The sequence below is a fragment of the Pelophylax lessonae genome, assembly GCF_965119305.1.
Source record: "Pelophylax lessonae genome assembly, chromosome: 2".
Classification (NCBI taxonomy): Eukaryota; Metazoa; Chordata; class Amphibia; order Anura; family Ranidae; genus Pelophylax; species Pelophylax lessonae.
In genome coordinates, this window is record NC_138769.1 from 649,742,748 (window position 1) to 649,767,576 (window position 24,829).

At 43.2% G+C, this 24,829-nt stretch overlaps 1 protein-coding gene across 1 annotated transcript; it reads left to right on the top strand.

Moving 5' to 3' along the window:
* Positions 1-441: 441 nt before the first annotated feature.
* Positions 442-23,893, top strand: NHLRC3 (NHL repeat containing 3). Its single transcript, XM_082246812.1, has 7 exons — positions 442-531; positions 4,038-4,193; positions 8,068-8,218; positions 12,060-12,260; positions 14,412-14,503; positions 19,513-19,625; positions 23,240-23,893. Exons 1-7 carry the CDS (start codon positions 448-450, stop codon positions 23,463-23,465), a joined length of 1,023 nt encoding a protein of 340 aa, XP_082102938.1. The 5' UTR covers positions 442-447; the 3' UTR covers positions 23,466-23,893.
* Positions 23,894-24,829: the final 936 nt, after the last annotated feature.

Here is a 24,829-nt window from a genome sequence, read left to right on the forward strand (position 1 = left end):
AAGATCACCGCACTGCATGCCCCCGAGAGCGGCCGTTCTGGGGTGCCGTCATATGACTGACAGGGGGTCTAATTCTTCTCCACTCTGTCCAAAACTATAAAAATAAAAAAAAAGTTTTGCCTGTAGTTACACTTGAATTTTTGGTTGTCCATCTAACAGGGGGGGGGGCATGGCATAGGTGGGCGGATTGCCTGCATACTTGATTCAGGAAGGTGTCCTCCTTTCCCATTGAAGAAGGTTGGGAAGTGTAGGAATGTAAGGAATGTGTGGTGTAATATGACATCAGGGACACATTTCTAATAGGACTGATGATGTTCTTTGCAGATGACGGTGTTGTGCCTGTTGGATGGGAGGAGCGGAGTGTGAAGACGTATTAGACTCTCCGGAGAGGAAGTCTCACTGTTTCCCTGTCTGTGTCACATTATCCCACCATCTACTATTGGGAAGATGAAGTTTAAAGCCAGTTTATACGTCTCTGCTGCAGCCGTATCTCTGACTCTGCTGCTACTACACAGCTGTGATAATACTAAAGTGAGTATCCCCTCTTCACCGCCTACTTTAACCCTTTGATCCCCACACTAGCGTACCAAAACCACAGACATTGCACACAGCTGTGGTGCACTTGAAAAGCTCCCCTATTCATTTCAATGGGTCACATAGCACACGCAGAAAGCAACACGGGTATAATTCCTGCCGCAAAGCAGCTGACGTGTGAACAAGCCCTTACGGTGTCTTTACAGAAAAAAAACTGGCAGAGCTATTCCTCCTGTAAAACTGCCTGTACATGTGTTCTGTGTGAATGGGAGTAAAACACAAATATTAAAGAGGAAGTAAAGTCTTCTGTTTTTTTTTTTTTTTTTCTTCCCTGCAACGTAAATGCATAATGTAATAGTATGTATCACATACTACCACATTATGAGACACTTACCTGCAAACGAAGCCTGCGTTGTTCCCGCTTGCGGCAGCATCCATCTTCACCCGTCTTCCTTCCAGGTCTGCGGACTCCGGCTGTATTACGTGACGTCACTCCCGTGCATGGGAGCTGCCGGTCACGGCACAGGGCTCTGAAGAAACGGCACAGGCGGCCGTTTCTTCAGAGTGTATGCGCCAATGAGGTCATCAGCTGCATGCAATGTAAATATTTCCTGAACGGTGCAAGTTTAGGAAATATTTACAGTACCTACAGGTAAGCCTTATTATAGGCTTACCTATAGGTACAAGTTATAAAGGAGGGTTTACAAACACTTTAAGCTATTTTTTCTTCAGTTCCAATGTTTTTCTTGGTACTGAATGAATCAGGAGAATACCAAATTATAGCCATTAGATGAAGCAGATGATTATAGCACATGAGTATTTATTTCCTATGAGCATCAGCTCCATCTTATAGCCATAATGCAGTATTTTCCTGATTTACTCTATCTGTATGAAGTACTGTATTTCAATTGACCTGAAAGAAAATAGACGAATAATATTTGTTTTTATTCCCATTCACGCAGAACAAACATACATGCAGTTTCACAGGACAAATAGTCTTTTGTTTCACACTTAATGTATACCTACTAACAGTGATGCACTCCTTAACCACTTCAGCTCTGGAAGATTTTACCCCCTTTGCGACCAGGCCATTTTTTGATACTCAGCACTGCGCTGCTTTAACCCCCCTAGCGGTATTCCCGAGTGTGGCTCGGGGTTAACTTTCAGTACCAAAAGAGGTAACCCCGAGCCACACTAGGGATTACACCGCAATGTTACTCCCCTTCCCTGCGATCCCCCGCTGTCCTCCCGGCATCCTGACAGTCTCTCCACGCTCTGTGCACGGCCGATTGTTGGCACTTGCCTTCCGGTTCCCTCCTGTGAGCGTTGCAATGCAGGGGGGTGGAACTGGCGGCAAATTCAAAAGTGTAAAAACACTAAAGGACATGATACAAAGCTGTGATCCTAACAGATTACACTGTATCATGCCATCTCACCACAGGATTTCTCCTGGTGACTTTTCCAGTGCCCTGCCTGTGCTTTTCCAGTGCCCTGCCTATGCTTTTCCAGGTACGGAAAGTGACGACAGCGACGATTCTGATGTCTCTTTCTGGCACATAGCTTGAGGAATTTGGGAAGTATATCAAATGATTGTTCAGAATTTCCAACAAAGAGATGTGCCAGAAAGAGACATCAGAATCGTCGCTGTCGTCACTTTCCGTATCTGATGACGAATTTTCCCAAGAATCGCTATCACTTAGTTCTTCAAGTAACTCCGTTCCGCTGTCGCTGTTTTCCAGTTCGTCTAAAAGTGCTTATGTGCAAAAAGAACGCTTTTTAGACGCCATGGTCGTTTTCTATTTTCCAGGCACAAAGCACTGGAAAAGCACAGGCAGGGCACTGGAAAAGTCACCAGGTGAAATCCTGTGGTGAAATGGCATGGTACAGTGAAATCCGTTAGGATCACAACTTTGTATCATGTCATTTAGTGTACTTACATTTTTTAAATTGCTGCCAGTTTCACCCCCCTGCGTTGCAACACTCGCAGGGAAGGGAAGCAGAAGACAGGTTCCGGCATCGGCCGAGCAAACAGGAGGAGGACGGCAGGGGATCGCAGGGGAAGGTGAGTTTTAAAATGTAAAAACTGATTCCCATGCAAAATAATGTACCGCTTTTAGCACAGAAATCTGTACATAATCAGACCGCCAGGGAGGTTAGCTGGCGATTGCGTGGTCATGCAACGCTGTACACAAAAGTTTTATCATTATTTTCACACACATAGAGCTTTCTTTTGGTGGTATTTGATCACTACTGGGTTTTTTATTTTCTGTAAAATTAAAAGAAAAAGCCCAAAAATTTTGAAAAAAAAATAAAAACAATATTTTTTACTTTCTGCTACAAAACATATCCAATAAAAACAAAAATCTAATTTCTTCATAAATTTTGGCCAAAGGGTATTCTGCTACATGTCTTTGATAACAAAAATCCTAGTAAGTGTATATTGATTGGTTTTCGTAAAAGTAAAAGCGCCTACAAACTATGGTATATAATACTGGATTTTTTTTATTTTTTATACTACTAATAGCAGTGATTACCAACTTATAGTGGGACTGCGATAGTGTGGCGGGCTATCTGACACTAACTGAAGCTGGGGGGGAACTTACTAACTGACACTGACATCACCAGTGATATTATTACAGTGATAACATTCTACATTGTCACTGTACTAATGACACTGGCTGGGAAGAGGTTAACATTTAGGACGATCAAGGGGTTAAATGTGTGCCTAACTATGTGTAATGTGTGTACAGTGTGCTGCTTTTTCTAACTGATCTGCTTTGCCGGGATGAGAAGCACAGATATCGCTCCCTGTGTACAGAGCTCTCTGTTGAATGTCAATGTTGATGTACCCAGCCAATCAGCATGTCCCGGCCGTGAATCAATGTGCATACTATATAAACAACAAAGCTCATAAATTACGCAATCATCAAAAATCATGTGCTGAAAAAAGTAACAAACGTGAAAACCAATTAGATTGTAAGTAAAAAAAAAAACCTGAGAACAGTCCCATATATCATCCAATTAGATTATAAGTGTCCAAAAAAGAACACCACCACTGTTCATGTGAGTTTAGGGTACAGTAGGTCTTCCACACTTTCAGAAAGGGGAAATTCCTAATAGGGGCAATCGTTTTGGGGATAACCAGGGATTCCTTCACTTTGGAAGGATTTCCTCCCACTTCCTATTTTGGTGATGGGACAGGAAGTGAAGGGAAATCACCCCAATGGGACACAGATGAAAAATAAAACAGGGGTTATAACCTTCCTTTACTCTATCCATAATTAAAAATAAAATGTTTGCCTTTTGGTCTACACTAACAGATAATGTTTACAAGAGTTTAGTGCCAGTACTTTAACAGATAATGTGAATAGATAATATATCCTAGAGCTTAGTACATCTACAGCAATGCTTTTGTAGCTCTGTTGCAGTATCCTGCCTTATTTGTTCAGCTTCAGTAGAAAAAGGAAATCGTAAAAATGTTATCTATGTGATATTTTCTTCAGGTGTGGATTAGACTATTCTTTGGCTATCCCTCAAGAAATGGAGAAAAGCAACTTTTCAAGCTGGATATTGGGTGGCCAAGAGATCCCAGCCTTTTCACCGGTACGCCCTATGATGTTGCTGTGGATCACCAGAACTCATTGGTTTATGTTGCTCAGGTACTCTAACACTGTTCTTTCTCAGTGTAAGTTATAGTTTTATCAGTGTTAATTTTCTGTTCTACTTTATGTATTAGTGCAGAAAACATCATGTTAAACACATCAGCACTATAAATGCAATGTGACCCACTTTAATCTCTGAGGTTTTTAAAGTTTAAAGAAAGTTTTTTGAAAATTTCCCATCCTTTTTGCCAACCTATGCCCTCGTTCCGCATTTCCGTATATCATCCCATTTTTTGCTGATGATATACGGATATAATGCATGTCAATGCAATTGCGGATGTCAGCTCTGTTCTGTTTTTTGGAACGGAACAGAACCCTATTTTTTCTTCCGTTTAAAAAACGGAAAGGATGCAAAATCGGATGTCAGCGATGTCATCCGCTGACATCCGCAATCGCATTGACATACATTATGTCCGTATATAATCTGCAAACGGATGGGATGATATGCGGACATACGGACCGGATGACACAAGTGTCATCCGTGTCCGTAAAAAAAAAAAAAAGTCCCGGATTAGATCGCAATACGGTCCGCTCCGTGTGAAAGAGGCCTAACTGATCGAACCCACCCTTACCATTCCCAACTGCATCCTTGGTATCCAGCCCAGCCATGTCCTAATGCAGTGTTTACTGATTGCCAGTCCTCTTCTTCCTATTGCCTGCATAGTAAAACCCTATAGCCTTCTAAGGTAGGCCTTCTATGGGGTTTCACTTCTTCCCACGGCAAAGCACCCGACAGGCATTCCTTAATGCAAACACAAAAACAGCTAAAACTTGGAGGAGAACTAGGAGAGCATAACTTCCATGAGGCTTTTATTGATACCCATGCCTTCCCAATAGAGAAGTGACAAGGCATTGTTGGGATAGGAAGTGATCAGTAATCTTCACTAATTTTCTGTAATCTTCCAACCTGCTCCACTCTATCAGAAACTAGTAAAAAAAAATGATGCTGGAGTTGGCCTTTGAAACAATACTCTCATGAAGCTGGATCACAGCATTGTAAAACCTGAAAAAACACAATAAATTTTTAAATTCTACATTCCTGCTTCTGTTCTTAGCAGTAGGCAATGGTAAATAACCATTTTGGAGCATTTCTTTTCATTTTCAGTCTCATAGTAGAATGTTATGTAGTGCACAGGTCACCACTCAGTCTGGATAGTGTGGATGATTATTTAAAATCACAACAGACAGATAAAGTTTCCAATCTTTTTATTGAAAATATTAAGTACAGAAAATAGAGATATTGTCAACAACAAAAAAAGAATCTCAGGTTATCACCAGCACAACATAGTGTGAGGGGATTAGCTCGGTGGCGGGTGTGGATGACCCCTTTGGGGGGTTCGTTACACAGGGAGATAGCCGAGAAGTGGTTGCAAACAACAGTTTGGTTTATTCATGCACTTTTCCTCACACAAGTGCAAGCGTCAGAAACATCCAAAATAAAATAAAACACAAAATAAATCCTTGCCACTGTGGGTGGCTACCTTCTCACACACAGGAACCTACCTAAGGAGTCTGTCCCCAACCTACTGTTGGGCAGACTTTGCTGATCCTACAGCAGACACTCAATAGTTCATGTTTTTTCTCTTCACACAACAAATGTCCATTGAACATGTCCCTTTTCTCTTCACATTGAACATGTCCCTTTTCTCTTCACATTGAACATGTCCCTTTTCTCTTCACATAGAACACATTCCTTTGTTTTTCTCTTCACCCAGCAAATGTCCCTTTTCTCTTCACATAGAAATAGTTAATTTATTTCTTTTCACATAGAAACAATCCCAGACCTCACCTTGAGTAGTCTTCAGTCTTAATTCATTTTCCCTTCACACAGGAAATGTCCATTGGTTTCTTTTCACATAGAAACAATCCAAGACCTCACCTTGAGTAGTCTTCACACTTTTTACCCTCCTCAGCGCACATCACTTCAGGAGGCATTTCCTTCTCCCATGCTCACACAGCGTCGGGAGGCACACATCTGACTGTCCTCCTCTACTCACACAGCGTCAGGAGGCAGCAATAAATCGACTTCCTCTGGACAAATTATAGAGGCCTTAATTTCCTCATTCTGAACAGCTGAAGGTTTTTCAACTTCCTTAAGCCGTCCTGGCTACCTTTTCAGCCGACACCCTATAGTAATTGGTGAATTGTCTAAACCAAGCAGACATGTATCTCCTGTCTGTGACACCATCCACAGATTTACCTGATTCCTGTCACAATAGGAGTATGCCAAAATGCAGACAATAATTATCCAGGTAAATATGGGTCGTTCAAATAATAAAATATACAATAAACAAAAGCTTAGAAAGGCAATTTATCAGGAATTCACACTTCTAACCATATTAATCAAGTACAAAGCCACAGGAGTGGTTTGGATAATTATTACACCGGAGAATGGAAACCAATGAAGAAGGGGAAGGTAAAGGGACAAAAGGCTGAGAAGTTTAAGAAAAGTGGCGTCCCCATAACTGAGAATATAATCTTAGTAGGGGCCCCAAAGGGACTGCCTGTTGAGAAGTCAGGCAGGAACAAGTTAAGGAACTAACAAGTACCGAATCCACGGGTCCCACATTCTGTTGAATTTCTTAGCGTTGTTTTGGAGAATACAGGTGAATCTGTCTTTGTTCATAATCCAATTAAGCTTATGCTTCACATAGTCAAATGGTACAACCAACCGCTGCCAATGTTTAACTATTATATAAAATACGTGCAGCGCTAGTAAAAGTGACATACCATGTGTAAAAAGACAAATGTAAACATATATCACTAGTGAAGTAATATAAAAGTAGTGAAGAAAATGTATAATTTTAAAATACTGTGCATGAAAATCCAGAAAGTGTCCATGTGCTAAAAAAAAGTGTCCATATTGTAGAAAATGAACTCTGACTCCAATAGTGTAGAAGACGCTATCCTTAGGGAAGCTACTGCAAGTCCCAGCATGCATATAAAGCCAATCTTCCCGAGTGCTGACAGATAAAGGCACCAATAACTGTGATAAAGGAATTGCCGCTTACCAAAAAATGTTGGCTTCCAAGCCAAAAGCGGTTTTGAGGGTATTCCTCACCAGGTAAAGATCACCAATCAAATGGACTTGCAAATGGTAAACCCATTCCAATGGACATGGAAATAAATGCAAGGATACATAGCGTAACACAGTTTAAAACATTTTACGTTTAATGTTTAAAAAGTGCACTCACTTGATGTAATATACAAACGAGCATGTATAAAAACTCCTAGGATATCAAGCTGCAGCATTCCTCTACGAATCGGCCGAGGGACATGGTGACATCACGTCTGGTCCAACCCAACACGTTTCGTCATACGTTTGACGTCATATATAATGTTTACCTATAGTAATTTGTGCTGCCAGGATCATAAAAGTAATATGTTCCACGGATTTCTTTTGGACCTCATTAGTTAGCTTATGGAAGAGGGCCACCTCTGGGGATCTGTGAATATTCACTCACTGAATAAAGTTAAACAAATCCTGTAGGGCATTGCCACCAAATGTGACACATAGTCCCCATTTGCCCACAATGCCGAAAATAGGAAGGCGACACAGCAGGATGCATTTTGGTAAACAGGTGGGGACCAAGTACCAGCGCACACAATAGACAGATTACATCATGAAATCAAAATGGACATACAGTACAGACTCATTTACGGAAAATAAATGTAATCTAATTCGTAATCGGAAAGAACAAGCACAGCTTGATGCATTCTCTGATATTTATCACACAATAGAATCCAGAAGTTAGTAGGGTGGCATTTATTGGAGGTACAATGAAGGGCAAGCCTTTCCATGAACATATTCATGTTTTGGTCCATTTAGACCCATTTTTCTTCTTACTTGAAATTTTTTATTTTATTCTAGAGAGGGGACAACGTGTCCAAGGTTCTGGTGTTCACAGAGGAAGGATACTTTAAGGAATCCTGGAATACTAACACACTTGACATGCCCCATGGTATTTTTGCAGCAATTAATCCAAATGAACAATCTATATGGATAACGGATGTTGGCCAAGGTAATATAATTTATTGGAACTGATTCATTAAAGAAATAAAGCTACTGCAAATATAAATTGCAGTTTCTTAGAGGTGCCTGGACATGCCATCAACAGTCTCTTAACAGCCTGCTTTTACAGATACCCCCTGCCCCTCTCACATTCCTATTGACCCTTTACTATGATGAGCGGAGTCAGTGGCCAGTAGGAATGTGAAGGAGACTTAAGCATTGTAAAGCTGGCCACGCACTTTACAATCCCATCTATCAATGATGCTGGCCACACACTGCAATCTGACTGCATTGTCTCAATACAAACAACTCAGACTGATTGGCTGTAAGGCCCTCGGTCTGCATCAGGCTATACAGAGTGTCACATAGTACAAAGCCTCAACTAAACCCAGATTATCAGAGCATCTGCAGACAGCAGAGCAACATGGTACAGGAGTATGATCTATGCTATGCCAAAGAAAGTTGGAGTTCAGCTTTAAATACATTCTGGGTGTTTGAAAACAAAAGGTATTTATTATATCACAATTCCTTTTACTTCTAAAGCGTTTACAGCCTGAGTAGAAAAGCCTGTCCCCTGCCAGCAGCTGACACTCCCCTTACTGAGTCAGACTTATAGCTCTACAACCAGAAAACAAAATGAAACACATTTGTAGGACTTTGCACATTGTGTTTCATGATGCACCTGAAATGTGTTTAGCAAATTTAAAGCGGTTGTAAACCCTAGGGGAAAAAAAAAAAAAAAAAACCTGCAAGACAAAGGCATAATGGGCTAGTATGCATGCGCGGGAGTGACGTCATCGCGGCTCCGGCCAATCAGCCGGAGCCGTCTCTTCCAGCCAATCACCGCGCCGGAGCCGCCGAACGAAGCCCCCACACGGACCCCCGGACATCGCTGTGGGCGCTGCCATGATCCCTCGCCGTCTCTTCCGGGTTCGGCGGCTCCGGCGCGGTGATTGGCTGGAAGAGACGGCTCCGGCGCGATGATTGGCCGGAGCCGCGATGACGTCACTCCCGCGCATGCGTGCGGGAGTGATTTTCCGGCAAGCTCCCGGCAAATTAATTGAAGGTCCCCCCGGACCTTCAGAGCGCATGCGCCGCTCGCGAGAGCGGCTGCATGCACTGTAAATATCTCCTAAACCATGCCGGTTTAGGAGATATTATTTGTACCTACAGGTAAGCCTTATTATAGGCTTACCTGTAGGTAAAAGTGTCAAAAAGCGGGATACTACCGCTTTAATGAAAGTTTAATTGGGTTGTATATGGATTTGTAATTATATTCTTACATTGCACAGTTATTGATGAATTTAAGGAAAACATACAGAGACTATATGGATTATAGTCAAGTTGGTAGGTGCAGCTTTAGATGTTTTATATGTTTCTACCATTCTACCTAAATACATTACAATCTGTTTGTTCAGTCTTTACAGAATGATTTCCAAACCATCACATCTCTTCCATGCACAGCCAATTCAATGAAACAGGTCTGCTACTTCCTATTCTCTGTAAACTCCATATCCAAGTTATGCTTGGGTAAGTTAGTTTTCCACAGTTGTAAAGACACAGAATAAGGACAAGCTCTTTTGCTTCCTCCCCCCCTCCGGTGCCACATTTGGCACTTTTCAGGGGGGAGGGGGGAACAGGTACCTGTTTTTGACAGGTACTCTTCCCCACTTCCGGGATACGGTGCCACGGCGCCTGTCCCTCGGAAGTTTGGCCCCCTCCTCCTTCCCCCGCAACCGAGCCAAAAGGACTGCGCATGCGCGCCGCAAGGATTCACTACCGGGTTCCCTTACCGGCAATAGCGACGGCAGCACCCGACAGCCGATGGAAACATTGGCTGCAGTCCTGACATCGCTGGACTGCAGGACAGGTAGGTGTCCTAATATTAAACGTCAGCAGCTACAGTATGTGTAACTTTTAGTTTTGGGAGGGGGTGGAGGAGGAGCCGGACCTCCGCTTTAAATATAGTAAAAACGTTTTTTGTTTTTTTTTTTAAATCAGCACAAGGGATGATACCTACAATTAGTCTGAGGTGTCTCTTGTCTGAGGTTTTAGTTAAAACCTTCATTCCTCTGATTTCCCCCTACACCCCCAGCCATAATCATCCAGTGCTGCGGGGTTAAGCAGCTTGGAGACCTGTAATATGCATTCTTCTCGAGTGCTGACTATGTCCGCTCTTTTTGCCCACCTTCTCCATTCATAGAAGCTGTACTATTTCTTCCATGATTGAAAAGCGATTTATGAGTGGAGGATGCGGACTCTTCATTTATCCAACCATCCTCTATTTATAGATTGCATTTGATTCATGGAGGCTGTAGTACAGCTTCTATTAATGGAGGATGGGGTGTAAAGGGTAGGTGTAGTTGGAAATCTTGACAAGTGCAGCACCAGAAGATAGCCACTGTGGGGGTAAGGGGGTCAGAGGACTGAAGATTTCAACTAAAACCTTAGCCAGCAGCACAAGGAACACGTCTCTGACTGTAGGAAATGTCCCCTGTGATGGCTGGTTGTACTCTCCTATCAGTGGCCCTGAGTGGTAAGTACCTGTATTTGTCCTGGGATCTGCTTTTTGCAAAGTACAGTATAGTCTGTACAGCAAAGCTCAGGCAAAGGCAGGGGAAGAAAGAAGCAGCACAAGGAGCCAATCAGGTGGGGTGCACTGCAAGGAGCATGCTGATAGGAAGAGAAAGCAGAGTGACAAAGATGAGATTTTTTTTAACAGAAGGAATGTTTATTGATATAAAATAGCAGTGTACATGTGGATATTAACAGAGACCACAAAAGAGAAATCTACATCATCCAGTAATACATTACATAGACGGGGTTAGGGTAGTCAGAGATATTCAGTTGGGATAAAGATAGACATAGTATACTTCAGGGTAGGTCGCCTTTAAGAAAGACACATACATCAACTCAGCAGGGTCAGAAACTTGATATAAGGGATATAATACATATATAAGGGATGTGAGGGGGGGAGGTGGCAAATAATTATATCATGGGACTAAACTGTAAGACGTCTATCCTCAACCCAGGCAGACCAAATTTTGTAAAACTTCTTAGGGCAATTGCGGCCCCTATATGTCAGTTTATACATTGGTAAAGTAGTATTTACCATTGCTTTCCATGCAGAAATCGTGGGAGGGTCAGGCCCCTTCCAGCCAGACAATATAGTTTTCCTCGCATAGTATGTTGCTTAAAATATGCTACTTCTCTTTTACAGTCCAGTCACAGGGTGGAGAGGGGACCTGTAAGTGAAAGTGAAACGGCAGCAAAGATTAGGTTTCCATGCCCGGCAGGGCTGAGCTGTGTAAATTTCAGAACTAAGCAGAAATACAAATCCTGTGATAGGTAAAACTTCTTCCATGTATGTATTTTTGTATATCCGCTAATTTAACAGTTTGGCTGGAGTTCAGCTTTAAGGAAGACTTTCCAATGTTAATATTAGTGATCGACTGATATTGTTTTTTAATGCCCATACAGATATTTTGGTCATCGGATATTGGTAAGGACGGGAGACCCAGTGTGAGCCGTGGAAGGTGGTAGGAGGGGGGGAGGGGGGCCACATCTCAGCCACATCAGTTGTCATTACAAGACAGCTGACTGTCGGCTATAGATGCCGGTACCAGGGTGATGCCTCTAGTTGCAGGCATCACCCCGGTGCAAGCACTTTCCCGAAATATCAGCAATATCGGTAACCTCCGGGGCCGATTCCGATATATCGGGGAAAGTGCATATCGGCCCTCGATATATCCGTGTTGCCGATAATCGGTCGATCCCTAGTAAATATATTGGTTTTGTGCATGATAATCATACTGTATTCTCTTTTAATTGTCCCTTTGAACTTTCTACAGGACAATATGGGCATACAGTAAAACAGTATTCACTGTCTGGAAAGCTCCTTACAGTCCTGGGTACCCCAGGCAGAGCCGGGACAAGTCTGAGTCCGCTGCAGTTTGATCAACCTGCAGATATTTTTGTTAAAAAAAATGGAGATGTGTTTATAGTGGATGGTGACGGAGGGCTTAACAATAGACTTCTTATGCTTACCAAAGGTACAGTGATTTTTTTCTTGTCTTTATTACACTTTTCATTATTACATGCTTTAGGAAACAGTTCACGGTTCTTTTAATAAAGGCTGACATTATTGTAAATTGTTTGGTTTGGCTCAGGTGTATCACTCAAAGACTTCTTATAGCTGTAGGACACATGTGTCAAACACAAGGCCAAGGCCCGTCCGGCCCTCCAGGCATTTTCATATGGCCCTTGCACCTCTCCTGCAGCTGCTGAACCTTCTTGTCTCCACTTCCACCTTGTTTCAGCAGTTGGCAGCAGAGAGGAGGACAGAACTCCTCTTACAGATATTGCACCTCTCTGTGCAGCTGCAGCACCCCTTCTTCTCCACCTTCCCTGCTCTTAGCATTCAGTTGATTCCAGCCCTCCTCTGATCCTACTCCAGACCCTGCACTTTCTGCATCCCAGCTCAGCCCCAGCTTCTTCCCAGCAGCAACATAAGGTAAGGGGGGGTGGCGTTATGATGTAAGGGAGGGTGGGGGACTCTTGTTTTTTTTATGTTGGGGGGGGGGTCCTTGACATCTGATGTAAGGGGGTAGGGGTTCTCTGGACATCTACTCTAATAGATACAACTGGCCCTTTGAGGGCAACCATAATGCTGATGCGACTTGCAATAAAATTGAGTTTGACACCCCTGCTGTAGGAGACTGCACTGACAACCTTTACCCACCATTGTGCCCAGCTCTGCCCCCTGCTACATCATAACAAAACAGGGCTGATTTTCTGTACTGTAAAGCTGGCCCTAGATGGCTGGAATTTCAGCCAAATAAGACAAAATGTAATTTTTTCAATGTAATCCAATGAGATGCAGTCCTTCTTCTTCACACTGTTTATTATAGAAAGGAGAATCAATAGACTTGAGAGAATCTAATCGTGTGTGACTACCCTGATCCAGCTACAAGTGTAATACCCCTCAAAATGACATTGGCAGGTAGGTGGAGCTGGGAGCAGAGGTGCAAAGATCACACAAGCTGGAATCCCCAAATAGTAAAAGAAGCCTCTGAGTATTTCAGCTTTCTCATATCTGTATACATTGCTAGAACAGAAAGCTTGATACTTTTTGTTTATGCTACCTTCATGTTTGTGTCTACCACCTCTAAATACACTATATTACCAAAAGTATCGGGACACCTGCCTTTACACACACATGAACTTTAATGGGATCCCAGTCTTAGTCTGTAGGATTCCATATTGAGTTGGCCCACCCTTTACAGCTATAACAGCTTCAACTCCTCTGGGAAGGCTGTCCACAAGGTTTAGGAGTGTGTCTATGGGGATGTTTGACCATTCTTCCAGAAGTGCATTTGTGAGGTTAAACACTGATGATGGAGGAGAAGGCCTGGCTCGCAGTATCCGCTCTAATTCATCCCTAAGGTGTTCTATTGGGTTAAGGTCAGGACTCTGTGAAGGCCAGTCAAGTTCCTCCACCCCTAAACTCATTCATCCATGTCTATGGACCTTGCTTTGTGCACTGGCCCAAATCATTTGGTGGAGGGGGGGGGGGATATGGTGAGGGGTTGTTTTTCAGGGGTTGGGCTTGGCCCCTTAGTTCCAGTGAAGGGAACTCTTAAGGCATCAGCATACCAAGACATTTTGGACAATTTCATGCTCCCAACTTTGTGGGAACAGTTTGGGGATGGTCCCTTCCTGTTCCGACATGACCAGTGCACAAAGCAAGGTCCGTAAACACACAGATGAGCGATTTTGGGGTGGAGGAACTTGACTGGACTGCACAGAGTCCTGACCCCAACCCCATAGAACACCTTTGGGATGAAATAAAGCAGAGACTGTGATCCAGGCCTTCTCGTGCAACATGAGTGCCTGACCTCACAAATGCGCTTCTGGAAGAATGGTCAAACATTCCCATAGACACACTCCTAAACTTTGTTCGACAGCCTTCCCAGAAGAGTTGAAGCTGTTTTAGCTGCAAAGGGTGGGCCAACTCAATATTGAACCCTACGGACTAAGACTGGGATGCCGTTAAAGTTAATGTACGTGTAAAGACAGGTGTCCCAATACTTTTGGTAATATAGTGTATACTGCAAGTCTGATGCTTGGGGGGTTTTGCCAATCTGCCTACAATCTGCTCTCTATTTTTTCATTGATGTATTTTTTTACTTTTTTTACTTTAGATTTCAATGTTGAATGGACTTTGGGAGGTAATGGAACAAAGCCTGGTGAATTCTATATCCCTCATTGTGTAGCAGTGGATGAATTTGAACGCGTAAGGCTACTTTGATTTATGTAACACCAGAACTATATTCCTATTAATCTGTAGTGCTGTTACTAGTAACTGCACTAATATTTAAAGGTACAGTTCACCTTTACCATAAAACTGCCTGTGCAGACAAGGGGCGTCTGAAGATAAAAGAAAAACAAATAGTGCAGGCGTGACTAAAGTTGAAATGCTCTAGCTATAAGGGCTCTTTCACACGGGCGGTCCGATCAGATCCGCCTGTCAGTTTTTTAGGCGGATCTGATCTGATCCTCCATGCAGCTCTATGGGGCAGCGGATGTCAGCGGAGACCGACATCCGCATCCGATCCTGTCCGTGAAATCCGGACGGAAGGAAACCCTATTTTTCCATCCGTCCAGGAATCGGATCGGATCGGATGAGAGCGGACAGGCGGTCCGCTCTCATCCGATCCCCCATAGAGAGCAGCGGGGGCTGTGACACCTCCCTCTCCGCACTGCAAGCAGAGACGGAGCTGTCATCCGCCGGCTCAGCGTGTGAAAGAGTCCTAAGTGTATTTATGTACCTCTTGGAGCTTGACTGGAAAACTCCTGGGAGTGAGCTCCTTCTCTGATTCAAACCCCCTCACATGCGCTTTCTCTCCCCTAATGCAATAGACGAGAGCTCAATATTTAACCACTTCTGGACGGGAAGGATTTGCCCCCTTAATGACCAGGCCATATTTTGTGATTCGACACTGCGTTATTTTAACGGACAATTGCGCGGTCGTGCCAAGCTGTACCTAAAAAAAAAAATTGATGTCCTTTTTTTCCCCCAAAAATAGAGCTTTCTTTTTGTGGTATTTGATCACCTGTGTGATTTTTATTTTTTGCGCTATAAACAAAAAAAGAGCGACAATTCTGAGAAAAAAAACAATATTTTTCACATTCTGCTATATAACATTACCAAAAAAAAATTAATAGATCAAAATCTTTTAACATTTAAGGCCAATTTGTTTTGTGCTACATATTTTTGGTAAAAAAAAAATCGCAATAAGCGTATTTTTATTGGTTTGCGCAAAAGCTATCGCGTTTACTAACTACGGGAAAGATTTATGTCATTTTTATTATTTTTTTTTTTTTTTTTTACTAGTAATGGGGGCGATCTGAGATTTTGTGCGGGACTGTGACATTGCGGGGGACAGATCGGACCCCTGACTGACATTTTTGACACTTTTGGGGGTACCAGTGACATTACTACAGTAATCAGTGCTAAAAATATGCACTGTTACTGTAATAATGACACTGGCAGGGAATGGGTTAACATTGTGGGTGATCAAGGGGTTAAATGTGAGCCTAGGGGGGGGGCGTGGCTTGTGAAATAACCATAGAAACCTGTGATCCTATATAAAAGGATCACAGGAGCTCTATTATCATTGCAGGGAGAAGAACGGTCAGCTGTGTTTACAACAGCTGCCCGTCCTCGCTCAGCGGGGAACGATCGCGGGTTTCAGGCGGCAATCGGAGCCACCTGCCCGCTGCATCGGCTTCCCCGCTGACAAGCGGGTGCACGCCGGCAGTGGCGCACACTCGCCCCCTAGCTCCCTGCGCACAATCGATGTATACCTACGGTATACGATATAACTGCGACAGGCGGTCGTAAAGTGGTTAAGAGCTCACTCCTTTGCTGGTGAAGGGGAACAGTAACAGCTAAGCCTCTCTTAGCAATGTCCTGGGAATTCTCCAGTCAGCCTTTATGAGGTACATAAATGGTCTACACCTACAGCAAGGGCATTAATCAACTTTGGTCAAAGCTGCAGTTTGTCTTTATCTACAGATTCACCTTATCTACATAGGCAGGGTTTAGGTAAAGGTGAACTAATCCTTCAAAGACTAAATTCATTTTTTAAAAAAATGCAAATTTTTTTGCAGGTTAAAAATGTGCATTTCATTTTTTTTTTTTTTTCTTAGGAGCCTGCAGAGCATTGTACCCACAATAAACAGATCAAGATGCAATGTCAGGCTCCTGCTGACACTCAGTACAGCTGTCTGCCCGTACCTCCCAAACTGGCAGACAGTTACTGAATTGCCGGTAGTGTCAATGAACTACGAGATTGCTCATCAGCATCCTTGCAGTTCATTGAGAGCTACAAGCCCTCTGCCACAGTGGCAGATGGGACTTGTAGTTCATTCATTCACGGACCTGTGTGAATGAATGATGCAGCTGTATGGGCGGAGCTCTGCACAGTTACACTATTATTTTATTGTAACAGCCGATGCGGGGAGAGAATCCCCACCCATTATCACAATAGGGGATCGGGGGACTGCTGCATTAGTAACATGTTACATCCTAAATATGAGTGTAACCTGTTATGAAAGGTGAACATATCCTTTAATGGGAATAATAGAATACAGCATTGCTGGGAGTACACAACAGTGTCAGTTTATAGATACCTTTAATTACCTGTCATACAACTGCATGCAAATTGGTCAAATGTACTTTGAGACATGATATTACCATCTGGGCAGTTTGCATGCAAGAAAATATAGTCACCAAATAATCTATCGCAATCATTTATATATTTTAAACAGATGGAAAATGACCCCCCCCCCCCCCCATGTACCATAGGTAGCAGGGTAGGAAAGTGGTAAGCGCTGTTCTCTTGCAGCACTGAGGTCCTGTTTTCAGTTCCCAGCATGGACACTATCTGCAAAGGCCAGGGCTCGACAAACCCCAGGCGCCAGGTCGCCATGGCGACTAGAAATTGCTTCCTGGCGCCTGGGCTTGTCAGCTCATTCACTGCCGGGGTTGCAGGCTGTAGCGTTCAGAGAGTGTCTCTCTCTTAAACAGCACGGAGCATGCACTAAAAGTTCCTCCCTCCCCTCCCCTCCACACAGACGGTAGAGGAGACAAAGAGCTGGTCAGCTTCTCCTCCTCCCGCCCTCTCCTCCTGTGTGCACCCCAGGTGCACATGGAGCCACCAGGGTCGGTCGGATTGTGGCTTCAGCAGAGAGCACAGGCAGAAATACAGTAGCTACATTTATCCTTGAGGGGGAGAGCGTAAGATACCGATCCTTACAATCTGTCTCTCCTTGCAAACCTCCTGCACTTATCTGTGCTACAGTTTTCTTTCTCCTACACCACTGTTATCTGCAACAGACTCTCTGGCAATTAACCCTCTCCTTGGATGCTAGGGGAGGACTGTGCTTATCTACTCTGCTTCATTTAAGTGCTGCTTACCTAAATGGTTAAATGATTAACTCTTTGCAGCATCTGCAGGCTTTTGCTTCTGATATGAATGACATTTATGCCTGCTTGTATATCTGGTTAATACTTCATAGCTACCTGGAAATATATGGCTAATGCTACCTTCTGACGTGAAGAAAAGTCTAATTTCTGATTATTGATCAGTCTGGATTTTATAGTCCATCCTGCTGACTACATTTAAAACGGACATATTTTTTTTTGTGTCCATTTAAGTACACGTCTCATAGTGAACAGTGCAGTTTGCTGAAGAGGCCATTGATTTTGCCCTGCCTCCCTATGATCTATCCAATCTCTGCTGTGCCTGCTCCATCAGCCCTGTCTATACTCCACCCACCGATGCGCACACAGACACGTGCACACACACGCACTTTCTGTGTGTATGTTAAGGAGTGCAGGACAGGTGACAAATTGGAGTACATGCACACTAGAGGATGGGAAATTGGTGAGTTTAAACACCACCTCTCCCCTTGACAATTCCACTAATGCCCCTTCTGCTGCTCTGAGTCTCTTAATAAAAATGACTGCCACTCCTCTGAAAAGCTATTCACACAGATTTCTTTTCAGAGACAATTGACAGCCAGTGAGGAGGCGATATGTCACCGTAAATGCTGCAGCACGGACCCTTTTATTTGAATGGGTTGCGTTCAGTAGTAGTGGGTTGTAGTTCTTGAGAGTAGGTGGGTGCATAAAATATGGCAGGCTTATAGGGGCTCCAGTGCATTACTTTGCCCAGGGTCCCATGATGCTACAAAGATGGCCCTAGATGTGTGGGCAGGAATATAAAGCCCAACAGCCAGAAAAGGAAAAAAAAAACCTAGCTCCTACCTTTTTAGCTGTCTCCTAGATTCAAAGCAAAATTTTCAAGCCCTGGCATAGGGTTGGTATATTCTCTGTGTATTTGCAGGAGCTGCAGTTTGCTCACACTTTCCAAAAAAACATATGGGACTAGTTTACACCAGCGCTGTTCTCTAAAAAGCAGCTAGGGTTCCGATCACTCTTCAGAGAGCATTTAAAGAGGAAGTAAACCCACCAAAAAAAGAAAAAAAAAACCATGTAAGACAAAGGCATAATGAGCTAGTATGTAGCTCATTATGAAATACTTACCTTATAACAAAGCCCCCTCAATGCCACCCACTCAGCGACAGGACGGTGACATGTTCGGCTGTCCTGCTTCCTGGTTCGCGCCCTCAGGCCATCTGATTGGCCGGAGGCGAGATTACATCACTCCCGCGCATGCGCGCGGAAGCTGCCGTTTACGGCACGGCTCTGAAGGAATGGCACGGGTGGCCGTTCCTTCAGAGCGCATGCGCCGATGATGTCATAGGCTGCATTAAAAGTAAATATCTCCTAAACGGTGCAAGTTTAGGAGATATTTACAGTACCTATAGGTAAGCCTTATTAAAGACTTACCTTATAGGTACAAGTTATAAGAGGGTTTACAACCTTTTTAAAACACTTCCTCACGCCTGTTTTAAACCCCACACTATAGGGCCGCAACCACATGCATTGCACACGGTTGCGGGGCAACCGCATTCAGTTAAATGGGTCGTGTTCAGTGAGCGGTACTGTCCCCTGAATCCAGCAAAGGGATGATTCTTGCCACAAGGCAAAGAATTGCTGCCACTACATGTGTACTTCCCCAATGCTGCCTTATGTGTTTCACCTCCCCCCAACGTAAGTGTAAAAGAGGTCATAAGTAAATTATTTGGCTTTTGTGTAAATAAGTGCTTATCAGTGTTTTATTCCTCAGACTGAACTGTCCTGATGAAAGCTTGTTGTCTGATCATCTACAGGTTTGGATTGCAGATCGGGGCAATAAAAGGATACAGGTGTTTGATAGCACCACTGGGGAATGGATTGGAACCTGGGACACCTGTTTCTCCGAAGATGGGCCCTACTCGGTCAGGTATATTTGGACAATTTATTTAAAATATGTGAGATCTAAAGTGGGCATTGTCATCTGTTTAGTAATAAGTTCTGTCATGTTGTAAAACATTCATTGCTGCAAAAGATTTATATTTTACCATTTGTGATGTGTAAACCCTAACTGCCATCTGTTATATGGAGTAATTGCTCAATAGAACAAGTAATCCTTATGGTGGTTCTGAAAACATTGTTTCTGAGTTTAAAAAAGACACAAAGTTTCTTGGACATTTCTAGTTTCAAAGTCATTCCGAGGAACTAACTAAACTCCCTGCACCATTATAATGTTGGGAATGGCATGTGCCACAATCACTAAGCGGATCAACATGTTTCAGGTCTATCTGCACCACTCGTGCTGCCTTTCTATATCAAAGCACAGGTCTGCACCTAATTAACAGAGGGAATGCATCAGATACCCACTAGGTGTGCAGACAGTTCACATCCCTCACACTGCTCGTGCAGTGATTACTCTTCACAAGCAGAGCCTGCGGAGTTAACAAGCCTCCTTCTCCCTCCTGCTCTAAGCGGGGACAAGCAGAAAGATCAGAACATGCAACTCCAGCTCTCCACTCTCTGTGCTGCGTCTGTCACAGCCACGGAACAGATACATTGCCCCCAATTAACAAAGGGTCTGGCTCCCCTTTGTTAATTGCTAGTAGAATCTGCTCCATTTTTATGCTTATATTTAGTTTTTGTTTTTCGTTTTTTAGAACAACTCCATTTTTCAACACACCTTACATAGGTGGTTTGGGCCAAGCACGAGCCAAGACCTTCCTGTCTCATACCAGGAACACAGAAAAGTCTACCGCAGGGGCACTCTGCCTCTCAGAGCAAGCAATGTATTCTAGCACTGAATACAAAGCTTCCTCTGACTGGCTGAGTCAGAAGTTGTGACAACATCAGCCCGCCTCTCTGACTCCGCAACTCAGAGAAAGCTTTGTATTCATTGCTAGAGCACACTGCTTTCTCTGAGCACCGCTGCAGTAGACTCTTCTGTGTTCCGGGTATGAGACAGGAAGGTCTTGGCTCGCACCTGGAACACAGTGCAGTATGTAGCCCGCAGGGGAGGGCTGGCAGCCTTAGACCTGGGGGTCAAGTACAGTCAAGTGGCCCATTGACCCACCAAATCAGCTCACCATCCATTGCCACCTGGTTTTATAATGGATATTGATTGTTATGAAGCAAGACAAACATGATGCAATGTGGTAACATAATTTAATGTTAATAGCAACAAAGGAGGTTTAACAAAAATACATGACATCACGCCAGACAAGGCCTAGGAAGCTAGAAAAACAGTATTTCTCCTGCGCTCGAGTGACCTAGGAAGCTTCTGTTGGGCGGAGATCACTCTGCCTAACAGGGAAGTGACTCTTAGTATTTTTCTGGCGGGTGCAGGAGCGTACTCTGCACACTCATACCGCTCCACTGCAGCTCTGCAAATATAACATTGTGTAGAGACGACTGTATACAGTGTCTGGCCCCTACATAAATCCAGCCAAGTGTGGCCTTTTTACCCGCCATCAGAGCAGCCCGGGGGGCGATTGCCACCCTGCCCCCCTTCCCAGTCCTCCCCTGGTAGCCGGAACTACATACAGTTTATACCTCACATCCAGCGGCCTCACAGGTTAGTGACGGACATTTGGGCCAAACTATGTAAAATGTGTGGCAAAATGGAGATCTTCTTTAACTTCCACTCAATGAGTTCTGCTGAGCTACACAAAACCCTGTTTTCCACAATGCCAAAGTAATAAGCTTATTTTCTGTACGCCAGTCAGAAATCGCCTTTCATTATCCCGCCTACACTAAAGCCGTGTCAGATTAGTTATTATTGCGAAAATATGATGTATTTACAGTGAGCACGCTTTTTGTGTTATTATAGCAGTGTTTACCCTGCATTCGTTTTACAAGTTTGTTCTCTCATATTTTTCTTTTTGCAATAAATATTACGGAAAACTCAAGTTTTATGGTCGTTTCCATATCTGTTAATACACTTATCCATGTCAGAATCCACATTCTGATGGCTACTTCGGAAAATGCAAAATGCTAATTGATTGAGATGTTTCCAAGTGCATCATATATACCTTTTGTACTTGGAAACATCTCAATCAATTAGCATTTTTGTAAATTACAGTGAGTATTAGAAAACTATTTTCCGTAATATGTTTTTTTTTTTTCCTATCTAAGATTTTATTGTAATAAAAGAATAGTACATGTTAACGACATACTATAGGTACCTTTTAACTGTAAACCAATGTACCTATAGTATGTCGTTAACATGTACTATTCTTTTATTACAATAAAACAAAATAAATAAATATTACAGAAAATAGTTTTCTAGTACTCACTGTAATTTAGTTTCCCTAGCTCTCCCACATGTCAGCATAATTATGGGGTCAGATGGCGGAGCTGATCCATACATATGATGATATGAGGTGAGCCAGGAATATGGAAAATTGTTTTTTAGAACTTACCATAATTTTCTTTTCCTGATTCTGCTTTATGCCAGCATGCATATGAGTCAGCTCCAACCCCTAACCTCATACCTATGTTGACATGAGGTGAGCCAGCAAAGAATTTTGTACATTAGCCACTAAGAGGTCTGTATTTCACTGTAATCACATAGCCTCCCTATTCAAAGTTATTTTAAAACCGAAACTTTTTTTTTCATTTTAGATTGGAGAATGGTCTAAAACCTGCATCGCATTTTTTTATGCATTTTTTATTTATGTTTTACAATAGTCTGGACAAATACAGAGAGTTTAAATTTTGGTTTAAGGCCAATGTACAGAATGGAATTAAACATAGTATTTCACATGTTATCAGTCAACAGGATGGGGATACAATCCATTACAAAGATTATGGAGAAAGTAGGTTATTGTCATGAAAGATTGTGACCGTCCCACCTCTCTAGCTTGTCCAATTAGAGAACACTTTGCATTTGTTGAGAAAATGCAGTGTTCTCTGAATGGTGCCTGTGTCAAGTGAGTGACCTCCTGTGTTTAGTAAGCAACAGGACGGTCACTCAGCTCCTGGAAGCTAATAGAGGTCACTGTAGTATGCCTACTATTTTTTTTTAATTTATTTATTTATTTCAGGTACTTATATAGCGCTGTCAATTTACGCAGCGCTTTACATATACATTGCACATTCACATCAGTCCCTGCCCTCAAGGAGCTTACAATCTAAGGTCCCTAACTCACATTCATACATACATAGTAGGGCCAATTTTTTTTATACAGGATCCAATTAACCTACCAGCATGTCTTTGGAGTTTGAGAGGAAACCGGAGTACCTGGAGGAAACCTACGCAGGCACAGGGAGAACATGCAAACTCCAGGCAGGTAGTGTCGTGGTTGGGATTCGAACCAGCGACCCTCTTGCTGCTAGGTGAAAGTGCTAACCACTACACCACTGTGTACTATAGCGATTTCCATCTTCCACGGGGATCCCGCAGGTATGGCACATACATACTTTTGTAGGTCCAAGCTGGCTAAATGTAATTATAGAGTACATACCATAACTAAACGTCAGCTTCAACTAATACAGTTTTGCTATACGAATAGCTCCCTAATTATATTTCTTCTGTTCTTGTTGCAGGATAACAGCGGACAGGAAGTACATAATCGTAGCCCAGCTGAACATAAGCCGTCTGCTGTTTCTGTCCTTCCCACCTATAGGACAAATTGGACAATGCCAAGTGGTCAGCACTATTCAAATGGCTGACGGTGTTCGGCCTCATCTTCTAGATGTCAGTGTTACAACTGGTTCAGTTTATGTGGCAGAACTTGGTGCTCAGCAAGTACAACGATATGTATATGTGTGAAAGAGCAATGGGCTAAGCCTGGAGTGCAGTTGTCTTTTACTGCCTTGGAGGCCTACATTGTTTTGCTGCACAGCATTCAAACTCTCAGGAAATGTCGACGGTGTCATTTTGTCCCACATGCTCTCCAACTTGAGGGTGGGCAGTGATCAAGCAAGCATAGGATTTCAAAAGAAAGTCGTCCACCAAGCTTGTGCTTTGATGAAAAGCCTAATTGTAATAATGTATACTGTGTTCCAGAGACATATTGAGGTTATAATCTATTTTTCCTGCAAGGTTTTCCTGCCAGCTGTCCAGTTCACCTCTATGGTGCAGTCATTCTCCATGGACCCTTCAGTCAGCTGAACAATGCATCTTTGAAGCAGCTTAGCATGGGCAAACTAAGATTGGCTCTATGGAGAGCTTTACCCAAGATAAAAACAGACTGACGTCAGGCTGAGCATCAGTCTTCTTTTCTTAAAGTCCAACTTCGGGCACAAAAACAAAATAACCTTTGTAGTGACCCCCCCCACACACACACACACACACACACACACACACACACACACACACACACACACACACACACTGCAGGAGTCAACTGCTTAGCAAGTCTTGGGGCACAGGAATAAGGAGTAATACTTATTGTATGCATTACTTCTGTAGGGTCCCTAGATCCAGGCAACTGCTCCCACAAAGACTCCTCTCTAAGGCGCTCCCATCCACGGTCGCATTCCCGCCTCCTCCATGAACATTGCAGGGCTAATAGGTCTGCATTGTACGTAGTGATGCAGGGGGAAAACCCACAGCCCAAAGATTCAGGGAAAAGAGGCCAGTGCTAGAGCATGGGCTACAATAAGTACCGCATCTTCTTTAGCTCCCTCTAGACCTAACGGGCATTTCCCTTCACAGTGCAGGGAGCCCCCCCGCGCCCCCCCCCCCCCCACTGCAAGAGTTGCTTTTTCTCCGTCCCAGAATTGGGCTTTTGATTGGGAACTATGGCAGTACCTGCACACTGGAGGTTACAGTATTGCTTTCTGTAGATGAGGATTTATTGTTGATAGCAAGGGTTCACCTTTTGATTAAATTGCATTGTTTGTAATTGCTTTCATAATGTCCGCAATTCATGAAGGTAAGATATTTTGTATAAAATAAAATAAAAAGTTTTACTGATCTGCTGTAAAAGCAAAAATCTCAGGGTTTCAGTAATATTTTGTAGTTACAATGCTGGATTTACTGTTATACACACAGAAGCTCAGAAATGTATCAGTAACATCAGGGAGCCCCAGAGATTCATCTTATCTGTGATAACCCCTACTGTGAAATCAGAGATACATTTCTGAAAACCATTCTACTTGATTTTCAGGTCTTTAGTTTGATGTTCAGGA